Source organism: Schistosoma haematobium, chromosome 1 (genome assembly GCF_000699445.3).
Source record: "Schistosoma haematobium chromosome 1, whole genome shotgun sequence".
Lineage (NCBI taxonomy): Eukaryota > Metazoa > Platyhelminthes > Trematoda > Strigeidida > Schistosomatidae > Schistosoma > Schistosoma haematobium.
The window spans coordinates 2,613,038-2,634,939 of record NC_067196.1 but is presented as its reverse complement, the minus strand read 5'-3'; the positions used below and the strand labels follow the sequence as shown (position 1 = coordinate 2,634,939).

The 21,902-nt window shown below is 35.9% G+C and overlaps 1 protein-coding gene across 2 annotated transcripts in view; it reads right to left on the bottom strand.

The window, feature by feature from the left end:
• Nucleotides 1-9,130: 9,130 nt before the first annotated feature.
• Nucleotides 9,131-21,902, bottom strand: part of MS3_00003448 (uncharacterized protein) — a gene marked incomplete at its 5' end in the record, with an annotated part of 48,507 nt that continues 35,735 nt past the window's right edge. Inside the window, 4 exons of one of the 2 annotated variants that reach the window (XM_035730588.2) lie at nucleotides 9,131-13,789; nucleotides 17,323-18,562; nucleotides 20,229-20,644; nucleotides 20,789-21,061. In XM_035730588.2, coding sequence (XP_035586766.1) covers nucleotides 13,067-13,789; nucleotides 17,323-18,562; nucleotides 20,229-20,644; nucleotides 20,789-21,061 — 2,652 coding nt within the window. In that variant the 3' untranslated portion in view covers nucleotides 9,131-13,066. Of the gene's footprint in view, nucleotides 13,790-17,322; nucleotides 18,563-20,228; nucleotides 20,645-20,788; nucleotides 21,062-21,902 lie in introns of those variants that run through there. The other variant, XM_051211252.1, reaches the window with a different exon arrangement.

The following is a 21,902-nucleotide window of genomic DNA, read 5'->3' as shown; positions in this document are numbered from 1 at the left end:
TTTATTTTAGGTTTGTCGGTGGTTTGTGGTTTGTGGTTGGTGGTTGGTGTTTGATCGCAGGACAACTGCATAGTACAGCATAGAGTGTGCGGTTTTGGAGTGTGAAGAAGAGGTGAGTGAGTGTGTTTATGTTTAGTAGTGTGTTAACGATGATGTTGATGACTCAATAACCTGTGTGTGATGAATGACTTTAGATAGGGACATCTGTTAACTCCTTGATGACTATTGGTTTTGTCGTCTGACAGTATAGAATGTGTATTGAATGGGGATGTATTAGGATTGTGAATTGAAGTTGGATTGATACGAATGTATTTGTCTTGTGTGTTTCAGGTTTGTGAATTGACGATGCGACTGACTGTGTGACAGTGTTAGTGAGTTTGAGGTGAGTTATTTTAATTGTATGTATATATATTTATATATATATATTGTTACTTTATAGGTGTATATGCTGGTGTATGAGTGACCAACTGAATGAGTGATTGTGTGAGTGACTGGTCGATGCGTATGGTGCTAGTGTATTTTGTTGTTGTAATAGATTAGTGATAGAGAATTGAATGCATTGTTTTTTGACGTGTGTATATTGTTGGTGTTGTAGTACGTGACAATATATGTTGGTGTGTATGAAAGAAGTGTTTGTGATTTGAAATGATTGAATGAATGGGTGTTTGGACCAAGTGTTGGTAGTTTGATAGCTAGCTAGCTAGCTAGATAAATAGATAGATAGATAGATAGATAGATTGATTGATTGATAAGTGGATAGGTGGATAGATGTATAGATCGGTTGTTAGATTGACGTGTGGTGGTTATTGGATATTGATGGTGGTGTGCTGTGTCCTCTGTGCAAAGGCGCCTGGATGTACTTCAGTCACTGGGCGTAAGAACCAGAGGTAGATTGAATTAGTTGTTGATGCACTGTGAATGATTTTGTGCATCACCACACAGTTTTGTCTGTGTTGTGTATCTGTGATTTGTTTGGTAAGGGTGTGGTAGATTAGTGTGTATAATTGATGGATATTGTGTAGTGTTGTTGTGTGAGTATTGTGAATGATAGTGGTGCAGTGTTGCTGTGGTGTTATTGTATGTATGATTTTGTTGATTGGTGCTTTGTTTTGTTTTGTGCAGTGCTGTTTAGTGTGTGTGTGTGTGTGTGAGAGAGAGAGAGAGAGAGAGACAGTAGTGTTGTGTAATAGTGGGAATTAGTGTTGTTTGATGGAAGTGTAGAGGTGTTAGTAGAACAGGGTAATTGTAGTAGTTGAGTTGTTGAGTGTTTGTAATGAGTGAGAGATTGAGTGTGGGAGAGTTGGTAGTGGCGGTTGTGTTAGAGTTTGTTATTTGAGTATGGTACACTTGTCGTTGTGTTGTGTATTTTGCGAGGAAGTGGCATTAGTTTGTGTGTTTGTATGTGTATATGTGTATATGGTTGATTTTTGTATGTGATGTTGTTGTGTATGATGGAATGCATATTGTGTGTTTGAGGTGTTATGTTGAAGTGGTGAATGTGAGTTTGTATGTTGGGTTTGTTTGATTTGTTTTGGTTGGTGTGACTGTGGTGATAGTGATGAAAGTGGCTTGTCGGTATACACGTTAAAATGCCGTTTACTTCTAAGGAACCACTGATGATGTTAATATGACATGGTGTATATGAGAATTAATAATGAATGATTGAAATGCTAATTGTTTTTCTTTTGTATATTTGTTTGTTTATTTTAGGTTTGTCGGTGGTTTGTGGTTTGTGGTTGGTGGTTGGTGTTAGATCGCAGTACAACTGCATAGTACAGCATAGAGTGTGCGGTTTTGGAGTGTGAAGAAGAGGTGAGTGAGTGTGTTTATGTTTAGTAGTGTGTTAACGATGATGTTGATGACTCAATAACCTGTGTGTGATGAATGACTTTAGATAGGGACATCTGTTAACTCCTTGATGACTATTGGTTTTGTCGTCTGACAGTATAGAATGTGTATTGATTGGGGATGTATTAGGATTGTGAATTGAAGTTGGATTGATACGAATGTATTTGTCTTGTGTGCCCCCCTGAATGCCCTGGTACGGCCGAGAGTGGGGAGAGTCCGCTCTCCCTCTCGAAATACTCTCACACGGCCACGCGTATACAGCCTCTGCCAGGAAGTCCTACTCATTGCCTTCTCGTGGCGGGGTGTTGTCTACGAAAATGAGAGGACGAAAAGCGAATGTCCGGCGCTTTAACCGGATTCCAAATCAATGGTGCACATGGGCTCCAGTATCCTGCGGGAACGAATGGCGTATGAACCAATCGTTGGTCACCGGCTACCATGGGACTGCATCTCCTTACGATGCTCCACTGCCTTGTGGGTTAGACCTTTAGGTCAAAGGCTCGGGGAGTGGCCCCTAAGATAACCACCTGCTTCGGTTTGGGCACCCGGGCAGTATCACAGCCCACACACAAATTGATGAACTCTTTATGCCTACGGAAATTACCTTTCTTGCTTTGAAAAACAAACAATTGATTCAGATTATTATCATTACATTTATTGTCATTATTAATACTGTTATTATTATTACTAGTATTATTGTCATTATTGTTATTATTATCATTATTATTATTATTTTCCACATTACTCACCCTCTTTTATACTTATACAGCGGCTCGTCTTTGGCGGAAATCCGACTGTATCTATACGTTCTCGAGTCACTGTCCGGTTTGAAAATTGTATGTTACCACCGAATACGAGGACTGAAGCAGATTTTCTGAAACCACGTGCACCATTCAAACTGGCTGCCTTCAACATTCGCACATTTATGCAGGTCGGACAACAGATAGGGCTGGCTATGTCTTTGGAAAGTCTTAATATCGACGTGTGTTGTCTATCCGAGACCCGTATTCAAGACTCTGGCGAAGTACTACAAATTCGATCTCCATCTGTCGCTTCGAAAAGCTTGTTTTACGTGCGCTTATCCGGGGACCCTGTGGCATCTTCGTCTGGTCTTGCTGGCGTTGGTGTCGCACTAAGCGCTAGAGCTGAGGCAGCACTAGTCGATTGGATCCCCATTAACAGTCGGTTATGTGCTGTTAGATTAGAAAGTTCCATCAAAGTGAGAAGAAATCGGCGTGAGAAACGATGTCTTTTCGTCATCTCCGCCTATGCCCCGACAGATTGCAGCCCGGATGCAATCAAGGATGAGTTTTACCACCAGTTATCAGTTCTTCTCCAGAAAGTGCGTTCGACAGATATTGTAGTACTAGCCGGAGACTTGAATGCTCAGGTCGGGCGTCTAGGCACAGAAGAGAGTCGTTTAGGTGGCCGATGGGGACTCGTTGGTCGCAGGTCAGATAACGGGGACCGTCTACTGCAACTTTGCACAGACCACAACCTGTTCCTGGCTAGCACTAACTTTCGGCACAGTCATCGCCGATGTGCCACCTGGCGTCCTCCCTCTGCATCTCAAGCCTGGACTCAGATTGATCACATCGCGATCAGCTACCGCTGGCGTGGTTGTGTAAAAGACTGCCGCTCCTTTTGGAGTACCTATCTGGACTCTGACCATGCCTTGGTCTGCGCCAATCTTACCTTACTTTTCAGTGGACAACGAAATGAACGCCATCAACGGATTGATGTTAGCAAGCTGGTTGCAACTTCTGTTGCAAGTAAGTATCGAACCGAGCTAGCCTCTAGGCTAGCTACCACTCCACCAAAAAGTATAGATGAGCATTGGTTGCAATTGCATGACGCCATGAAAATGGCGGGAACAGTCAGTTGTGGGTTTGCGAAACGTCCCGCCTTTAAGCACTGGGTTTCTTCTGGTTCCTTACAACTCTTCGAATTTTCATTGTTTTGTGTGGCGCATATATATTGGCGCTCTCTTGTACCAATATTTATGTGTTCAAATAAATAAATAAATAAATAAATTTGTCTTGTGTGTTTCAGGTTTGTGAATTGACGATGCGACTGACTGTGTGACAGTGTTAGTGAGTTTGAGGTGAGTTATTTTAATTGTATGTATATATATTTATATATATATATTGTTACTTTTATAGGTGTATATGCTGGTGTATGAGTGACCAACTGAATGAGTGATTGTGTGAGTGACTGGTCGATGCGTATGGTGCTAGTGTATTTTGTTGTTGTAATAGATTAGTGATAGAGAATTGAATGCATTGTTTTTTGACGTGTGTATATTGTTGGTGTTGTAGTACGTGACAATATATGTTGGTGTGTATGAAAGAAGTGTTTGTGATTTGAAATGATTGAATGAATGGGTGTTTGGACCAAGTGTTGGTAGTTTGATAGCTAGCTAGCTAGCTAGATAAATAGATAGATAGATAGATAGATAGATTGATTGATTGATAAGTGGATAGGTGGATAGATGTATAGATCGGTTGTTAGATTGACGTGTGGTGGTTATTGGATATTGATGGTGATGTGCTGTGTCCTCTGTGCAAAGGCGCCTGGATGTACTTCAGTCACTGGGCGTAAGAACCAGAGGTAGATTGAATTAGTTGTTGATGCACTGTGAATGATTTTGTGCATCACCACACAGTTTTGTCTGTGTTGTGTATCTGTGAGTTGTTTGGTAAGGGTGTGGTAGATTAGTGTGTATAATTGATGGATATTGTGTAGTGTTGTTGTGTGAGTATTGTGAATGATAGTGGTGCAGTGTTGCTGTGGTGTTATTGTATGTATGATTTTGTTGATTGGTGCTTTGTTTTGTTTTGTGCAGTGCTGTTTAGTGTGTGTGTGTGTGTGTGTGAGAGAGAGAGAGAGAGAGAGACAGTAGTGTTGTGTAATAGTGGGAATTAGTGTTGTTTGATGGAAGTGTAGAGGTGTTAGTAGAACAGGGTAATTGTAGTAGTTGAGTTGTTGAGTGTTTGTAATGAGTGAGAGATTGAGTGTGGGAGAGTTGGTAGTGGCGGTTGTGTTAGAGTTTGTTATTTGAGTATGGTACACTTGTCGTTGTGTTGTGTATTTTGCGAGGAAGTGGCATTAGTTTGTGTGTTTGTATGTGTATATGTGTATATGGTTGATTTTTGTATGTGATGTTGTTGTGTATGATGGAATGCATATTGTGTGTTTGAGGTGTTATGTTGAAGTGGTGAATGTGAGTTTGTATGTTGGGTTTGTTTGATTTGTTTTGGTTGGTGTGACTGTGGTGATAGTGATGAAAGTGGCTTGTCGGTATACACGTTAAAATGCCGTTTACTTCTAAGGAACCACTGATGATGTTAATATGACATGGTGTATATGAGAATTAATAATGAATGATTGAAATGCTAATTGTTTTTCTTTTGTATATTTGTTTGTTTATTTTAGGTTTGTCGGTGGTTTGTGGTTTGTGGTTGGTGGTTGGTGTTAGATCGCAGTACAACTGCATAGTACAGCATAGAGTGTGCGGTTTTGGAGTGTGAAGAAGAGGTGAGTGAGTGTGTTTATGTTTAGTAGTGTGTTAACGATGATGTTGATGACTCAATAACCTGTGTGTGATGAATGACTTTAGATAGGGACATCTGTTAACTCCTTGATGACTATTGGTTTTGTCGTCTGACAGTATAGAATGTGTATTGAATGGGGATGTATTAGGATTGTGAATTGAAGTTGGATTGATACGAATGTATTTGTCTTGTGTGTTTCAGGTTTGTGAATTGACGATGCGACTGACTGTGTGACAGTGTTAGTGAGTTTGAGGTGAGTTATTTTAATTGTATGTATATATATTTATATATATATATATTGTTACTTTTATAGGTGTATATGCTGGTGTATGAGTGACCAACTGAATGAGTGATTGTGTGAGTGACTGGTCGATGCGTATGGTGCTAGTGTATTTTGTTGTTGTAATAGATTAGTGATAGAGAATTGAATGCATTGTTTTTTGACGTGTGTATATTGTTGGTGTTGTAGTACGTGACAATATATGTTGGTGTGTATGAAAGAAGTGTTTGTGATTTGAAATGATTGAATGAATATGTTGGTAGTTTGATAGCTAGCTAGCTAGCTAGATAAATAGATTGATTGATAAGTGGATAGGTGGATAGATGTATAGATCGGTTGTTAGATTGACGTGTGGTGGTTATTGGATATTGATGGTGATGTGCTGTGTCCTCTGTGCAAAGGCGCCTGGATGTACTTCAGTCACTGGGCGTAAGAACCAGAGGTAGATTGAATTAGTTGTTGATGCACTGTGAATGATTTTGTGCATCACCACACAGTTTTGTCTGTGTTGTGTATCTGTGAGTTGTTTGGTAAGGGTGTGGTAGATTAGTGTGTATAATTGATGGATATTGTGTAGTGTTGTTGTGTGAGTATTGTGAATGATAGTGGTGCAGTGTTGCTGTGGTGTTATTGTATGTATGATTTTGTTGATTGGTGCTTTGTTTTGTTTTGTGCAGTGCTGTTTAGTGTGTGTGTGTGTGTGAGAGAGAGAGAGAGAGAGAGACAGTAGTGTTGTGTAATAGTGGGAATTAGTGTTGTTTGATGGAAGTGTAGAGGTGTTAGTAGAACAGGGTAATTGTAGTAGTTGAGTTGTTGAGTGTTTGTAATGAGTGAGAGATTGAGTGTGGGAGAGTTGGTAGTGGCGGTTGTGTTAGAGTTTGTTATTTGAGTATGGTACACTTGTCGTTGTGTTGTGTATTTTGCGAGGAAGTGGCATTAGTTTGTGTGTTTGTATGTGTATATGTGTATATGGTTGATTTTTGTATGTGATGTTGTTGTGTATGATGGAATGCATATTGTGTGTTTGAGGTGTTATGTTGAAGTAGTGAATGTGAGTTTGTATGTTGGGTTTGTTTGATTTGTTTTGGTTGGTGTGACTGTGGTGATAGTGATGAAAGTGGCTTGTCGGTATACACGTTAAAATGCCGTTTACTTCTAAGGAACCACTGATGATGTTAATATGACATGGTGTATATGAGAATTAATAATGAATGATTGAAATGCTAATTGTTTTTCTTTTGTATATTTGTTTGTTTATTTTAGGTTTGTCGGTGGTTTGTGGTTTGTGGTTGGTGGTTGGTGTTAGATCGCAGTACAACTGCATAGTACAGCATAGAGTGTGCGGTTTTGGAGTGTGAAGAAGAGGTGAGTGAGTGTGTTTATGTTTAGTAGTGTGTTAACGATGATGTTGATGACTCAATAACCTGTGTGTGATGAATGACTTTAGATAGGGACATCTGTTAACTCCTTGATGACTATTGGTTTTGTCGTCTGACAGTATAGAATGTGTATTGAATGGGGATGTATTAGGATTGTGAATTGAAGTTGGATTGATACGAATGTATTTGTCTTGTGTGTTTCAGGTTTGTGAATTGACGATGCGACTGACTGTGTGACAGTGTTAGTGAGTTTGAGGTGAGTTATTTTAATTGTATGTATATATATTTATATATATATATATATTGTTACTTTTATAGGTGTATATGCTGGTGTATGAGTGACCAACTGAATGAGTGATTGTGTGAGTGACTGGTCGATGCGTATGGTGCTAGTGTATTTTGTTGTTGTAATAGATTAGTGATAGAGAATTGAATGCATTGTTTTTTGACGTGTGTATATTGTTGGTGTTGTAGTACGTGACAATATATGTTGGTGTGTATGAAAGAAGTGTTTGTGATTTGAAATGATTGAATGAATGGGTGTTTGGACCAAGTGTTGGTAGTTTGATAGCTAGCTAGCTAGCTAGATAGATAGATTGATTGATTGATTGATAAGTGGATAGGTGGATAGATGTATAGATCGGTTGTTAGATTGACGTGTGGTGGTTATTGGATATTGATGGTGGTGTGCTGTGTCCTCTGTGCAAAGGCGCCTGGATGTACTTCAGTCACTGGGCGTAAGAACCAGAGGTAGATTGAATTAGTTGTTGATGCACTGTGAATGATTTTGTGCATCACCACACAGTTTTGTCTGTGTTGTGTATCTGTGAGTTGTTTGGTAAGGGTGTGGTAGATTAGTGTGTATAATTGATGGATATTGTGTAGTGTTGTTGTGTGAGTATTGTGAATGATAGTGGTGCAGTGTTGCTGTGGTGTTATTGTATGTATGATTTTGTTGATTGGTGCTTTGTTTTGTTTTGTGCAGTGCTGTTTAGTGTGTGTGTGTGTGTGTGTGTGTGAGAGAGAGAGAGAGAGAGAGAGACAGTAGTGTTGTGTAATAGTGGGAATTAGTGTTGTTTGATGGAAGTGTAGAGGTGTTAGTAGAACAGGGTAATTGTAGTAGTTGAGTTGTTGAGTGTTTGTAATGAGTGAGAGATTGAGTGTGGGAGAGTTGGTAGTGGCGGTTGTGTTAGAGTTTGTTATTTGAGTATGGTACACTTGTCGTTGTGTTGTGTATTTTGCGAGGAAGTGGCATTAGTTTGTGTGTTTGTATGTGTATATGTGTATATGGTTGATTTTTGTATGTGATGTTGTTGTGTATGATGGAATGCATATTATGTGTTTGAGGTGTTATGTTGAAGTAGTGAATGTGAGTTTGTATGTTGGGTTTGTTTGATTTGTTTTGGTTGGTGTGACTGTGGTGATAGTGATGAAAGTGGCTTGTCGGTATACACGTTAAAATGCCGTTTACTTCTAAGGAACCACTGATGATGTTAATATGACATGGTGTATATGAGAATTAATAATGAATGATTGAAATGCTAATTGTTTTTCTTTTGTATATTTGTTTGTTTATTTTAGGTTTGTCGGTGGTTTGTGGTTTGTGGTTGGTGGTTGGTGTTAGATCGCAGTACAACTGCATAGTACAGCATAGAGTGTGCGGTTTTGGAGTGTGAAGAAGAGGTGAGTGAGTGTGTTTATGTTTAGTAGTGTGTTAACGATGATGTTGATGACTCAATAACCTGTGTGTGATGAATGACTTTAGATAGGGACATCTGTTAACTCCTTGATGACTATTGGTTTTGTCGTCTGACAGTATAGAATGTGTATTGAATGGGGATGTATTAGGATTGTGAATTGAAGTTGGATTGATACGAATGTATTTGTCTTGTGTGTTTCAGGTTTGTGAATTGACGATGCGACTGACTGTGTGACAGTGTTAGTGAGTTTGAGGTGAGTTATTTTAATTGTATGTATATATATTTATATATATATATTAGTTACTTTTATAGGTGTATATGCTGGTGTATGAGTGACCAACTGAATGAGTGATTGTGTGAGTGACTGGTCGATGCGTATGGTGCTAGTGTATTTTGTTGTTGTAATAGATTAGTGATAGAGAATTGAATGCATTGTTTTTTGACGTGTGTATATTGTTGGTGTTGTAGTACGTGACAATATATGTTGGTGTGTATGAAAGAAGTGTTTGTGATTTGAAATGATTGAATGAATGGGTGTTTGGACCAAGTGTTGGTAGTTTGATAGCTAGCTAGCTAGCTAGATAAATAGATAGATAGATAGATAGATTGATTGATTGATTGATAAGTGGATAGGTGGATAGATGTATAGATCGGTTGTTAGATTGACGTGTGGTGGTTATTGGATATTGATGGTGGTGTGCTGTGTCCTGTGTGCAAAGGCGCCTGGATGTACTTCAGTCACTGGGCGTAAGAACCAGAGGTAGATTGAATTAGTTGTTGATGCACTGTGAATGATTTTGTGCATCACCACACAGTTTTGTCTGTGTTGTGTATCTGTGAGTTGTTTGGTAAGGGTGTGGTAGATTAGTGTGTATAATTGATGGATATTGTGTAGTGTTGTTGTGTGAGTATTGTGAATGATAGTGGTGCAGTGTTGCTGTGGTGTTATTGTATGTATGATTTTGTTGATTGGTGTTGGTGAGTTTGAGGTGAATTATTGTTATTTTATGTATGTATATACTTACAGTTTCCGACCTCACTCCACCTTGGTTATCATCTGTGTGGACGCACCACGTTTGGACTCGATGTAGCTTTAGGAGGCTCAAAAGGAGCCGAAGATATTCCATGGAATCAGGTTTTAGAAGAATGTTGTAGAATTTCTTTATGGAGCTTCACCATTTGACAATATTAATGATAATGACTTACTAAAAACTACAAATAACCTACAATTTTGTAACATAATTTACACTTTCTGGGAATATTGTTCGTTTCATTATTCTTCTGTCTTCTCATCGCGAGTTGGAAGGGTTTTGGCGTTCTGTTACTCACGTTATACGCGGTATATCAAGAACAACCTTCTGGATATAACAGTATCATTACTGCCAATTACCTGATGAATCATGAAGAGTTGTATTTTTCGGAAAATAGTTTATATGACATTTATTGTATCCACACTGAAAACCTCGAATCGAGTTCAGAAACATCATATATGTATTAGAGATGACGTTGTGCTTGGATTACTTAACAAGAATCCATTCAGCCATATTCCCAAAATCCTGCCTATGCAATATGTACTCACTCACTTGTGTTCGTGATGTCTTTTTCACTTTCAATCCGATTGAGGTTAATTAATTAAGAATCATCGATACTTTGAAAATAACATCAAGGCTAATTAATTATGAGCATTGGATTTCTGTTTGATTATGTGATTTGTGCGAATTTATTCAGTTTGAAAATATCAAATTGTTTCAACACTAGCAGTACTTTCGTTTTATTCTATGTTTACAACTATTATAGTGTAATTAATGCAGTGAATTGTGTAGACTGTTCTTTCTACTGTGATTGAATTGTGATAAGTAACTATTAAAGGCAATCAACAAAATACCTAAAGAACTTTCAGAATAATCTATACTTACATTCTGAAAAATTTGTTAACCAATTCCTATATCCTGAAATTAGAGTATATTTGATTTTATATGGAAAAAAAAGATTGCTTACTATTCAATACGTTCATAATGAAACAGTTTGATTATTGATTTACAATAATGGAGGTAAGAGGTATACCTACATCTGCAGAGGAGCATAGAGGCTAGACTATAATTTATGAACCAATTAATCAGATTTAAGATGACAGGTCTTGGATTTTGACGTGAAATTCACTCATCCATTTGGTTAAATAAAGTTTTGGCATTATAGCTGATATTCGTTCGTAATGAAAAACCCAAAATCTATTTCCGAACCCTAATCAACAACCGTAAATTATATTTCTAATTCCTTACATTGGTTTATGAGCTTCATTTCATCGTAGGTATTATGTAGACACTGTCAAGTTCACCTCAGCTTCGCTCAAATGTCGTCCAATAACTAGTTAAACCCTTATACTATACCAATTTCACAGTATAATAGTAAACTGTACGATAGAGTTATTCAATAAAGTTTAACTATATTACCTGGAATTATCTCTTATTTATTCTATTTATTTCAACACAACGACGCACCAAATAGATAAATAAATAATTCAATTTGTGTGACGGCTGAGATACTCCATAGGTGCCTAGACCGAACCAGGTGGTTTTCTTAGGCGACCATACCTGGAGTCTTCGACCTAAACGTCTAGTCCATAAGACAGTGGAGCAACGTTAGGAGATGCAATCCTATGCTAGCCGGTGACCAATAATTGGTTCGTACACCATTTGTTCCTTCAGGATACTGAAACCTATGTGCACCATTGGTCTGGAATCAGAATTTCGTAACTCCCCTAAGTGTATCCGCCGTGTCCATCAACCCGGTTAAATCACCGAATATTCGCTTTTCATCCTCTCAATTTCGTAAACAACACCCTAGTGGCAAGAAGGCAATGAGTAGAACTTCTCTGACAGTGGCTGTGTATGCTTAGCCATATGAGAGCATTTGAAAAGGGAGAGTGGATTCTCCTTACTCTCGGCCGAACCGAGGCATTTAAGGGCGCCTTAAATTACATCCAAACACATATTTAAAAAAAAAACAAACCGTTTTATTCTGATTGTTTGACTGGATTATATAATATTATTGTTATTTACAAATAGAAATGAAACAAAATTCCAAACAATAAATAAACAACAACAATTATTTACCTAATCCATTGAAGGTTCAAGCATTTCGATGTTTGTTTTAAAAAAGCGGGCGGGGGGGGCGTTGAATAAATTAAATTATTGAATTCTATCAATATTTTTGTTGTAAATAGATAATTTTTTGTTCTCGAAAAAAAAAAGTGTAGATAAATAGAAATAAAGTAAACAAATTTTAAAATATAATCCATGCACACACCCTCACGACGACACCACCATCACCACCACCACTGATGTCATAAAAGTGAAGTCACAGGGTCTGGTAAGCAACTATGTATGCGGTTGGATTAGCTAAAATTACATTCGATATTTATATTACTTCAATTTAAATAAAAAAACATTGTTCTACCTAAGCGAAAAAGCAGTATAAATCAAGTAACAAAATGTGTAATTCAGTAACAAGAACACTTTATATAATAGGAACATTACTAGTAGGACAAATACACAGAGAGAGAGAGAGATAATAGACGATAGAAACCAAATGGCGTCAAGAGATTGTGTGTGTGTGTGTGTGTATATATATATATATGTCTGTGGGTGCATACAATTTATGGATTTAGTATCTAGGACGATAAAAAAAAATTTGACTATTCTTAGTGAACAGGGAAAAAATTCTTTACAAAAAAAAGGATAATTACATCACATAGTCATAATAATAATAAATAATAAAAAAAACCACAACAAAATTGTAAAATCCTAATCACTTTTTATGCATTAAAAAAGAAAATCCAGCTATTCTCATTGACAAAAGTATAATAATATAAAGAAGGAAATAGAAATATGAAGTGATTTATGTATCACATAAAGTGAATTTGTCAAATGAACTGTTTATCTTAAGAATATTTCAATACTAATCGGATGATGATAATAATGCAAAGGATTCGATCTAGAGATTAGATGATTCACTTCTGTTACATATTTGTCAATCATGTCCTCAATTATAAACAAGTTCAAAGTTAATCAAGGAGAAGTCTATAAAAGTAAGTAATGAATTAATCAAGATAAAAGGGATAGGATAGGTAGAGGAAAATATTTTGGTCCCATTATCTCTCCCATTTCCCTACCACCAAAAAAAAAAAACAGTGTGATCACTAAAAGATTATTAAAGAAATTCATTTTTCGAATAGAAAACAAAAAGGGGGGAGGGAAACAATCAATTAGAAATGCGAAATTCATGAAGAAATAAATAATTTAATTTCTAAGATGATGAATCATGATAACTAGGTGGTGGTCTTTCATCATCATTTCTAATAAATGATGATAAAGTATAATCTAAATGATCTAATGTATTATCATTATTATTATGTTGTTGTAAATATTGTTGATCTAATGCACCAACAGAAGCTGCCATTTCTAAACGTGTTGCTTCAGCATCTTCTTCAGATAAACTATTTAACATACCTAATGTACTACTATTATTATTAATGGTTGATGATATTTGATTTGATTCATTTGGATTCATAGAATTCGATAATGGTAATAGAATGAATTCATTCTTATCATTAATGGATAATATTAAAGATTGACGTATATTTGATATTGTATGTAAATTCGGTGTATCATTTCTTGATTGACATCGATACATAACATTCTCTTCTAATTTATCATTGAAATTTGATGTATTAGGATTACTGGCAATTATATTAGAATGAGCATAACCTTTTCCAAATAATGGATGATCCTGATGATGATGGTGGTGATGATCCGTATATAATAACATTGATGTATTATGTTTTACATTGGATTGTTTTATAGGATTATTATTATTATTATTATTATTGTTAGATGAAGAACTAAATGGTGAAGAATAATAACCATAAGATGATGTACTACGTTGTTTATAAAAATTCCAATTACGTAATAATTGTATAGCACTTGTTGTAGATACATCTGAATTGTCAACAATTTTTCTATCAATTGACTATATATAAGAAAAAGAAAAGAAAAAAACAAATATAATTGAGTAATTTGTTCATTTCAATGGATGAGATCTCATGGAGAGTGAGATCGTGAATACGCACTGTTGAGGAGTTTCACACAATAGGATGAAACGGCCATCCAATTTTTCTAGGTTTTCTATGATGGTCTAGCTTCAATTGATTCATCATCCCAACTGCTTAAATTACTACAATCTCCACAAAACCTCTTCTAATATTTTGTTAATAACACAATTCTTATTTGTTACAACATCGACTGAGATGGTTGGGCCACGTGTTACATATGCCTGAACAGCGATTACCACACCGTGCAAGGCTAACGGGTGTTGGAGATGGTTGGAAAAAAAGTTAGGAGAGGCCGAACCAAAACGTGACATCAGTGCTTGAAGTCACTAACTTTTAGTCTGAGCCACGTTGGTAGATGCAGACTACTTGGTTGGGGTTCGCGTGACTATCGTAATCAATGGTTGGAGACTCTTGGTGACATGGCTCAGAATCGATCACAATGGCGTCGGTGTATACACTCTCTGTCTTCCCTTACACTAAGAGATTAAAATCGCTTCATATCTTCCTTCTTACCAACTAATTCTTTCTCCCCGTACTATATCCTTATTGCAATCTTTCTTTTATATATTACCACTTCGGAATTAACTACTTTTATGAATCCGGTGTCCATCTATCTTGTTGTGTTAATGCGGTATGGCAACTTGGACCGGTGCATATATGTGCCTGGTCCTACGTTGTAGCTGAGCGACATGTTTGTGTATTTAGCTCTAAGGCATAACATTTGTATAAGAATTAGTCATACTATTACTTGTTCAGACTTAACTGAGTGTCAGCATTCGAACTTACAACGGCCGTCCAGTGCTTCTAGGGTTTTTATGGTGGTCCAGCTTCAATTGAGTCATGACTTCAACTATTCAAATTTCTAAAAATCTACACAAAACCCCTCCTGAAAATTCTAATATTAGCCAATCAGTATAACGTATATGCGTTATATCTTGAGTGCACAGAAAATAAAAGTGACATACTAATTACATGAAATTCTAACCAACATGTTAAATGAAAGATGATAAAATTTTGTTTGGTGAACATTATCAATTACATAACAAGTACTCGCCTAATACGACTACTCATTGAAGTATTACGACAGTGGATTTTAATGAGTCAGTCAGTTACAACGTAGGACCAGGCACATATGTGCATCGGTCCAAGTTGCTATAGCTGATTATTACAATAAGAGGAACACCATTTTAATGAAATCTTAAGTAATCTGTTCAATAGTTGAGTAACAAAACATATGACTTCGACACACATACACACAAGATATCCATTCAAGTGTAATGTTTGTTGGTAGTAAAGGAACTTAGAAAAAAGCTAGAAATCATCAAACTACAAAACGCGTTATTGTTTCATGAGGTCATTGACTGTTAGTCTGAACCATATTGGTAGGTAAAAGCTACCAAATTATTGTTGTTATTATTATAAGCTTTCATTCAGTCAGCTGCAACGTAGGACCTGGCACATATATGCATCGGGCCCACTTGCCACATCCCATTAGCACAACAAGATGAACACCGAATTCATTGAAGTAGTTAATTTAATGGTGGTAATATATAAACGAAAGATTGCATATAAGAATATAGTACAAGAAGAAAGAATTACTTCGTAGAAATAAAGGTATAAAGCAATTTTAATTTCACAGTCACGCGGACCCTAACCAAGTAGTTTGCATCTACCAACATGGTTCACACTAGAAGTTAATGACTTCAAGGACTGATGCCACGTTTTAGTTTGGCCACCTCTAACTTTCTCCCAACCGAATTCGATCTTTTCTATCTTCGGACTTCACTTAATGTTTTTTGGGTCCTGACATCAAATATATATATATATATATATATATATATATATATATATAGAATTATTATTGATAACCTTTTTCAGTCCAATTCTTTGTATTCATTTATGTCAATTGCTTCATTTTATATCCTACCTCAATGTTAACTTTAGATACATATATGGTTGTAAGCAGCTAATGATAAACCACGAAATATAGTAAATTCATATTATTCTGCATCTATATTTGTTCTGGCTTTATTCAAATTCATAAAGAGAACTAATTATGAAATAGCTAGTTGATTTCTGGATGATTAGCAAAATTAGTAGTTGAAGATGTTCAGAACCGGTGCAGAGGTATTCACTCCTCTTTGTCCTCCTTTAGATCTTCGGTTTACGTACTTTTGATGGTAAAAATTCATTCTTTATACATACTGTTCATCTCTAATTTTTCCTATTACCATCAATACCAGTGGAATTGTTAAAACTACTACTATACTGGTATTTTGTATAATGATAATTTTATCTCGCTAAGATGATATAGTGTGACTTCTTGAATCATTGAACAACTATGCCATGTTCTACATTGCTGATGATTAACTGAGAGTTTCAGTTTTTCGAAAATAACAGTAACTAACTCTTTGAAAGCACATATATCTGACATTTACCTTTGGATAGTACGCAAACTAATGCATAAATAACCCACAAGAAATACAATACCATGAGGATTTTAATTTCATTAATACCATACCTATAGGATTGAATTTCTGATGTAAAAAATAAAATAAAATAAACAGACATTTATTAAATCTAACCCTAACTATTTGTATGTTATTTACTCTGTAACGAGATAATATTTACAACATTATCATCTCGTTGGCAATCTGTGTCTATAGGTGTGGGGTATATGCTTTGCACCTTCGAAAGGCAAAGTGCTTGTATAAGATTGGTAGGAGCCTGATCCATCACTCACTCTGGATATTAAACAGATAGAAATAGTGGAGAAGTTCGTTTATCTGAGCAGCTGCATGAATGCTAGCGGTGACGTGGGTGATGAGATCAATGCACGAATAGTGAAAGCCAGAGCGGCTTATGCCAATCTAGGCCATCTTTGGTGCCTTCGTGATGTTAGTCTGGCTGTAAAAGGTCGGATCTACAACGCGTTGGTGAGAGCAGTTTTGCTCTATGCTTGTGAAACCTGGTCTCTCCGAGTTGAGGACGTTAGATGACTCTCTGTGTTTGATCATCGTTGTCTCCGAAGGATTGCTGAAATCCAGTGGCAACACCATGTTAGTAATGAAGAGGTTCAGCATAGTGTGTTCGGGCACAGCGATGATAATTCAATTAGTGTCACTATATTGAAACATCGATTCCGGTGACTTCAACATGTTTTACGAGTGTCATCCCGTAGAATTCCACGTCATGCATTATTCGCCGACACTGGAAAAGTCGGAGAGGTGATTCGTGTATGACATGGTGTCATGGTGGTATGAGAAAAAGCTGTACAGGACTTGTTTCTGCTGGTCCTTCACGACTCCCTGGCTGGGGTCCTACAGATGATGCGACACAGTGGCTAGAGACGCTATCAGATATGTTTAGAATAGAAGCCAGGGACGTAACTTTTATAACTATGAGTCGAAACAAGTAAACATCAAAAACAAAAAGAAAGGAGTAAACTTACACGAAGAAATTCATTTTTATCATCTTGCATACATAAACTAAGTTCCGTTGAATTATCATCTACAAATTGTTGATGTGTTGTTGATGTAATAATAATCTGTTGTGAATTATTTTGTTGTTTTCCTTCATTTTGATGATGATTTAATAAACCATGTAATGATGATGATGATGATGAAGATAAATGATTATGTAAATCTATTAAAAATGAATTATTCGGTAAATTATTTGATAAAATTCTTAATAATTCATTATTACAATTCTCTTTATTATAATGATTTAAATAGAATTTTCGACGATTATGTGGTTCATACAATAATGGCATATTATTTTTACATTTTTCATTTCGACTACTTATATTATTTTCAGTAGTTGAATTAGTAGTACTCAAATGAATAGTGTTGACAGTTTTACGTTGATTACACATAACGGATAAACTAAATGTAATAATAAATAAAATAGCTAAAAATGTAATAAATACTGCTAATAATAATGAACCAGCTATCCATATCATATGTACACTACGATAGAATGAATATTTCTTTGAATAGATTGATTTAAAAGATTGTAGAATAAAATTATTTCTATCTTTCTTCTTATGATGATGATGATGATTTGATTGACTAGATAATGATGATGAATTAGTTCTATTCAATAATATTGGATAACCATTTGAATTAAGATATAAAATTTGTCTAGAATGATTCGATTGTTTATTATTACTAATCCAAATTAATTTATTCTGACATGTTGATTTTAAGAATTGTCTATTTTGATGTGTATACAATAGGATATCATCAATGCATACATTATTTGTACTGTATATAGATAATAATTGTATAGAATCTATAGCAATCCAATGATCAGATTGTTCTAAGATGGTCTCATAAAGTTTGGAAGGATTTACATATTCATTATAATGATGATTAGTTTGATTATAGAGTGTATTAAGATCAGTAGTAGTAGTAGTAGTAGTAGTAGTGATAGTGGTAGGATAGATAGGCATTGAAACATTAATCCATACATGATATGGTAATGTATTATTTTTTAAATCAGATATTTCTTGACGTAATATTGACCAATCAATTCTAAATGATTTACTTGATAGAGGAGGAGATGAAGTATGTGATGATGTCTCACTATTTTCCCTAAGATGATCATCATCATCATTGTAATCTTCATGATATGCATTTGCATATGATTTTTCAATATTGAACACATTTCGAATTGTTTGTTTATTTGAACTAAAGGTGGGAAATTTAAAGAGAAAAATATATGTATCATAACTATATGGTATAAGTTTAAATGAATGATAACTGCCACGATTATATTGTGGACTATGATTGTATATATTCTTATTGTTTAACTATTAAGTAACTAGATTTATTCGAAACTTGGTTCAAACTGAATAGTATGATAAGACTTTGAGAAGGAAGAAAAGATATGATATGAGTTAACACAACCAAGTGCAATTGAATTTCAGCCACACTACAAGTTATCCAATACCTTTTCATATGATTCACACTGAAATGTAATAACTTTTTAAACTGATGTCATGGCTTGATCTGTGAGCTACCAGTCATCATTTACGTTACATTTACCGAGGTGTATCGGGATAAGCGACTTTTTGACTTTCCTTCTGTTATGTTTATATCCCAACTATTTTGACCAATGAAATTTCAACGGCTTACTACCTTCTTCGTCAAAGTCAGTAGAAGCGTTGAAAACTCTAAGAAATACTTTATCTAATCATCATCGAATAAAAGCTTCTTACAAACATTTAAGAAAAATGAAGAGTTATGTGTAACGTATTTATTGAATAATAATAAGCTGTATCGTTGCTATATATATATCTAGTTCGTTTCTAGAAATTTTTAGAAGAACAAAATCATATGACTCTATAAATAGACTTGACTCCGTCAGTCAGTCAGTCAGCTACAACGTAGGACAAGGCACATATATGCATCGATTCAAGTTGCCATACCTCATTAACACAACAAGATGGACACCGGATTCATAAAAGTAGTTAATTCAGAGGTGGTAATATATAAAAGAAAGATTGCAATAAGGATATAGTACAGGAAGAAAGAATTACTTCGTAGAAAGAAAGATATGAAGCAATTTTAATCTCTTAGTTTAAGGGAACACAGAGAGTGTATACACCGACGCCATTGTGATCGATTCTGAGCCATGTCACCAAGAGTCTCCAACCATTGATTACGATAGTCACGCGGACTCCAACCAAGTAATCTGCATCCCCCATCATGGCTCAGACTAGAAGTTAGTGACTTCAAGCACTGATACTTTCTTCCAACCATCTCCAACACCGGTTAACATTGCACGTCGTGGTAATCGGTGTTCAGGCATGCCTAACACATGGCCCAACCATCTCAGTCGATGAAGATTTACAACCTCATCAACTGATTTACCATCATCATTCCCTAATACCCTGCATCTAACCTCACTATTACTTACCCGGTGATCCCAGCAGACGCCAGCAATATTTCTAAGGCATCTGTGGTCAAATACTTAGTGTACATAACTGATTTTGGAGTATAGGTTTTTATTCACAATTCATACTATTCTTTTATTGGTTCAAGTTGAAGCATAATAATAGTAATAGTCTATGGTTATAGGAGAAAGGCTAAGAAGTCAGTAATAAATGTTCCACCTAAAAAACATCATCTAAAGAAGTCACATTTATTGATTCTATTTCCAGTTATATATGAATCATATTATTTTTATTTATTTATTTGAACACATAGATATTGGTACAAGGAGAAGGCAATACAGATCTCATTTAGTTTGTGCAAGGGTTGTGATACTGTCCGGGTCCCCCAAAAAACCGAAGCAGAATAAATCAATCATATACATTATAAAATTATGACATGAGAAAAAGACTCGACTTACCCTAAACTTAAAACAATTTGACTACCTAATCTATTATCATTATCCTCCTTATTATTAGATAGAAATTGTATTTTCAATTGTAAACAAGCTATTGGATATAATTTAGAAAATCTATATAATAATTGTTTCAATGGAATAGATTGATTTGATGATTGATTTATTGGATGATGATAAATAATGGATCGTTTTTGTCTGGATAATTGTGATGATGTAATCATAGTAGATGATGATTGACTTAAATTAGATATTGTTACATCAATTGGTATAATTGGTTGATGTGTTATAAAATATTTAGGCCAATGAATTGGTAATTTTATATAGGAATATTGATTATGATTAGTGGAACATGGGAAATAATTGATTGTTGGAATAATAATAGATGGGAAATTCCCATATTGATTTGATGATATTTTAGCCTAGAATTTGAGAAGAAGAAGAAGAAGAAAACAAACGATTAATTTAGATTATATTGACTACTGAATTCCTAATAGATATGTACTACTTATACTTAACCCAGTTTGTATGAAGAGTTATAATCCCGCCCCCAAATGCCCTGGTACGGCCGAGAGTGGAGAAAGTCCGCTCTCACATGGCCACGCGTATACAGCATCTGCCAGGGAAGTCCTACTCATTGCCTTCTCGCACCAAGGGTGTTGTTTACAAAATTGAGAGGACGAAAAGAGAATGTCCGGCACTCTAACCGGGTTAGTGAACATTGAGAGTCCACTTAGGGGAGTTGGAAAACCCTGATTCCGAACCAATGGTGCACATGGGCTCCAGTATCCTAAAGAAACAAATAGGGTATGAACCAATTGTTGGTCACCGGCTGCCATGTGAATGCACCTCCTTACGATGCTCCACTGCCTTGTGGATCAGACATTTAGGTCAAAGGTTCTGTGTGTGGCCCCCTGAGAAAACCACCTGCTTCGGTTTGGGCACCCGGGCAGTATCACAGCCCTCACACAAATCAGATGATTCATGTGGCGCATAAGTATTTGGTGCCTCCTTGTACCAATATCTATGTGCAAAAATAAAATAATAAATCTATTACAACAATAGAACATTCATCCTATATGTTTACATAAAAAGCTTGTGACTTAAGGCTATATTGAGGTAATTCGCACAGGATGCACATAAGCCGACATGACACTGATCAATTGTAGTCCTAAATAGCAATGGGAAGATACAAATAAAACAACACCAAGTGAAGTTAAACTTCATCCCATTGTACAAGCTAGTGGTTGTTAGGACTCAGTAGCTAAGTGGATAACGCGATGGAGTTTGGAGCGAACGGTACTGGGTTCGAGCATCAGAATGAACATCAACTCTGATGCAGGTACATCCAGCTGACTAGTGCCAAATAGGACGAAACGCGCGTGAAACTGGATTTCACTGCTAGCCACTATCCATCTTTGCTCAAACAGCTTGTGACTTAAGGCTGTATTGAGGTAATCCGCACAGGATGCACATAAGCCAACAATGGGAAGATACAAGTAAAACAAAAACCAAGTTAATTCAAGAAATCTTAATATTTCAGTTTCTTAATTCATTAGTGATCATATTTACTTCTCCCTTCTTTGTTTATTATATTTCTATATGGTACCACAATTAAAACCTCACACTGGATGGTTTGTTTTATTTTCGAAATATGATGCTTCATTTATTTACCTTAGT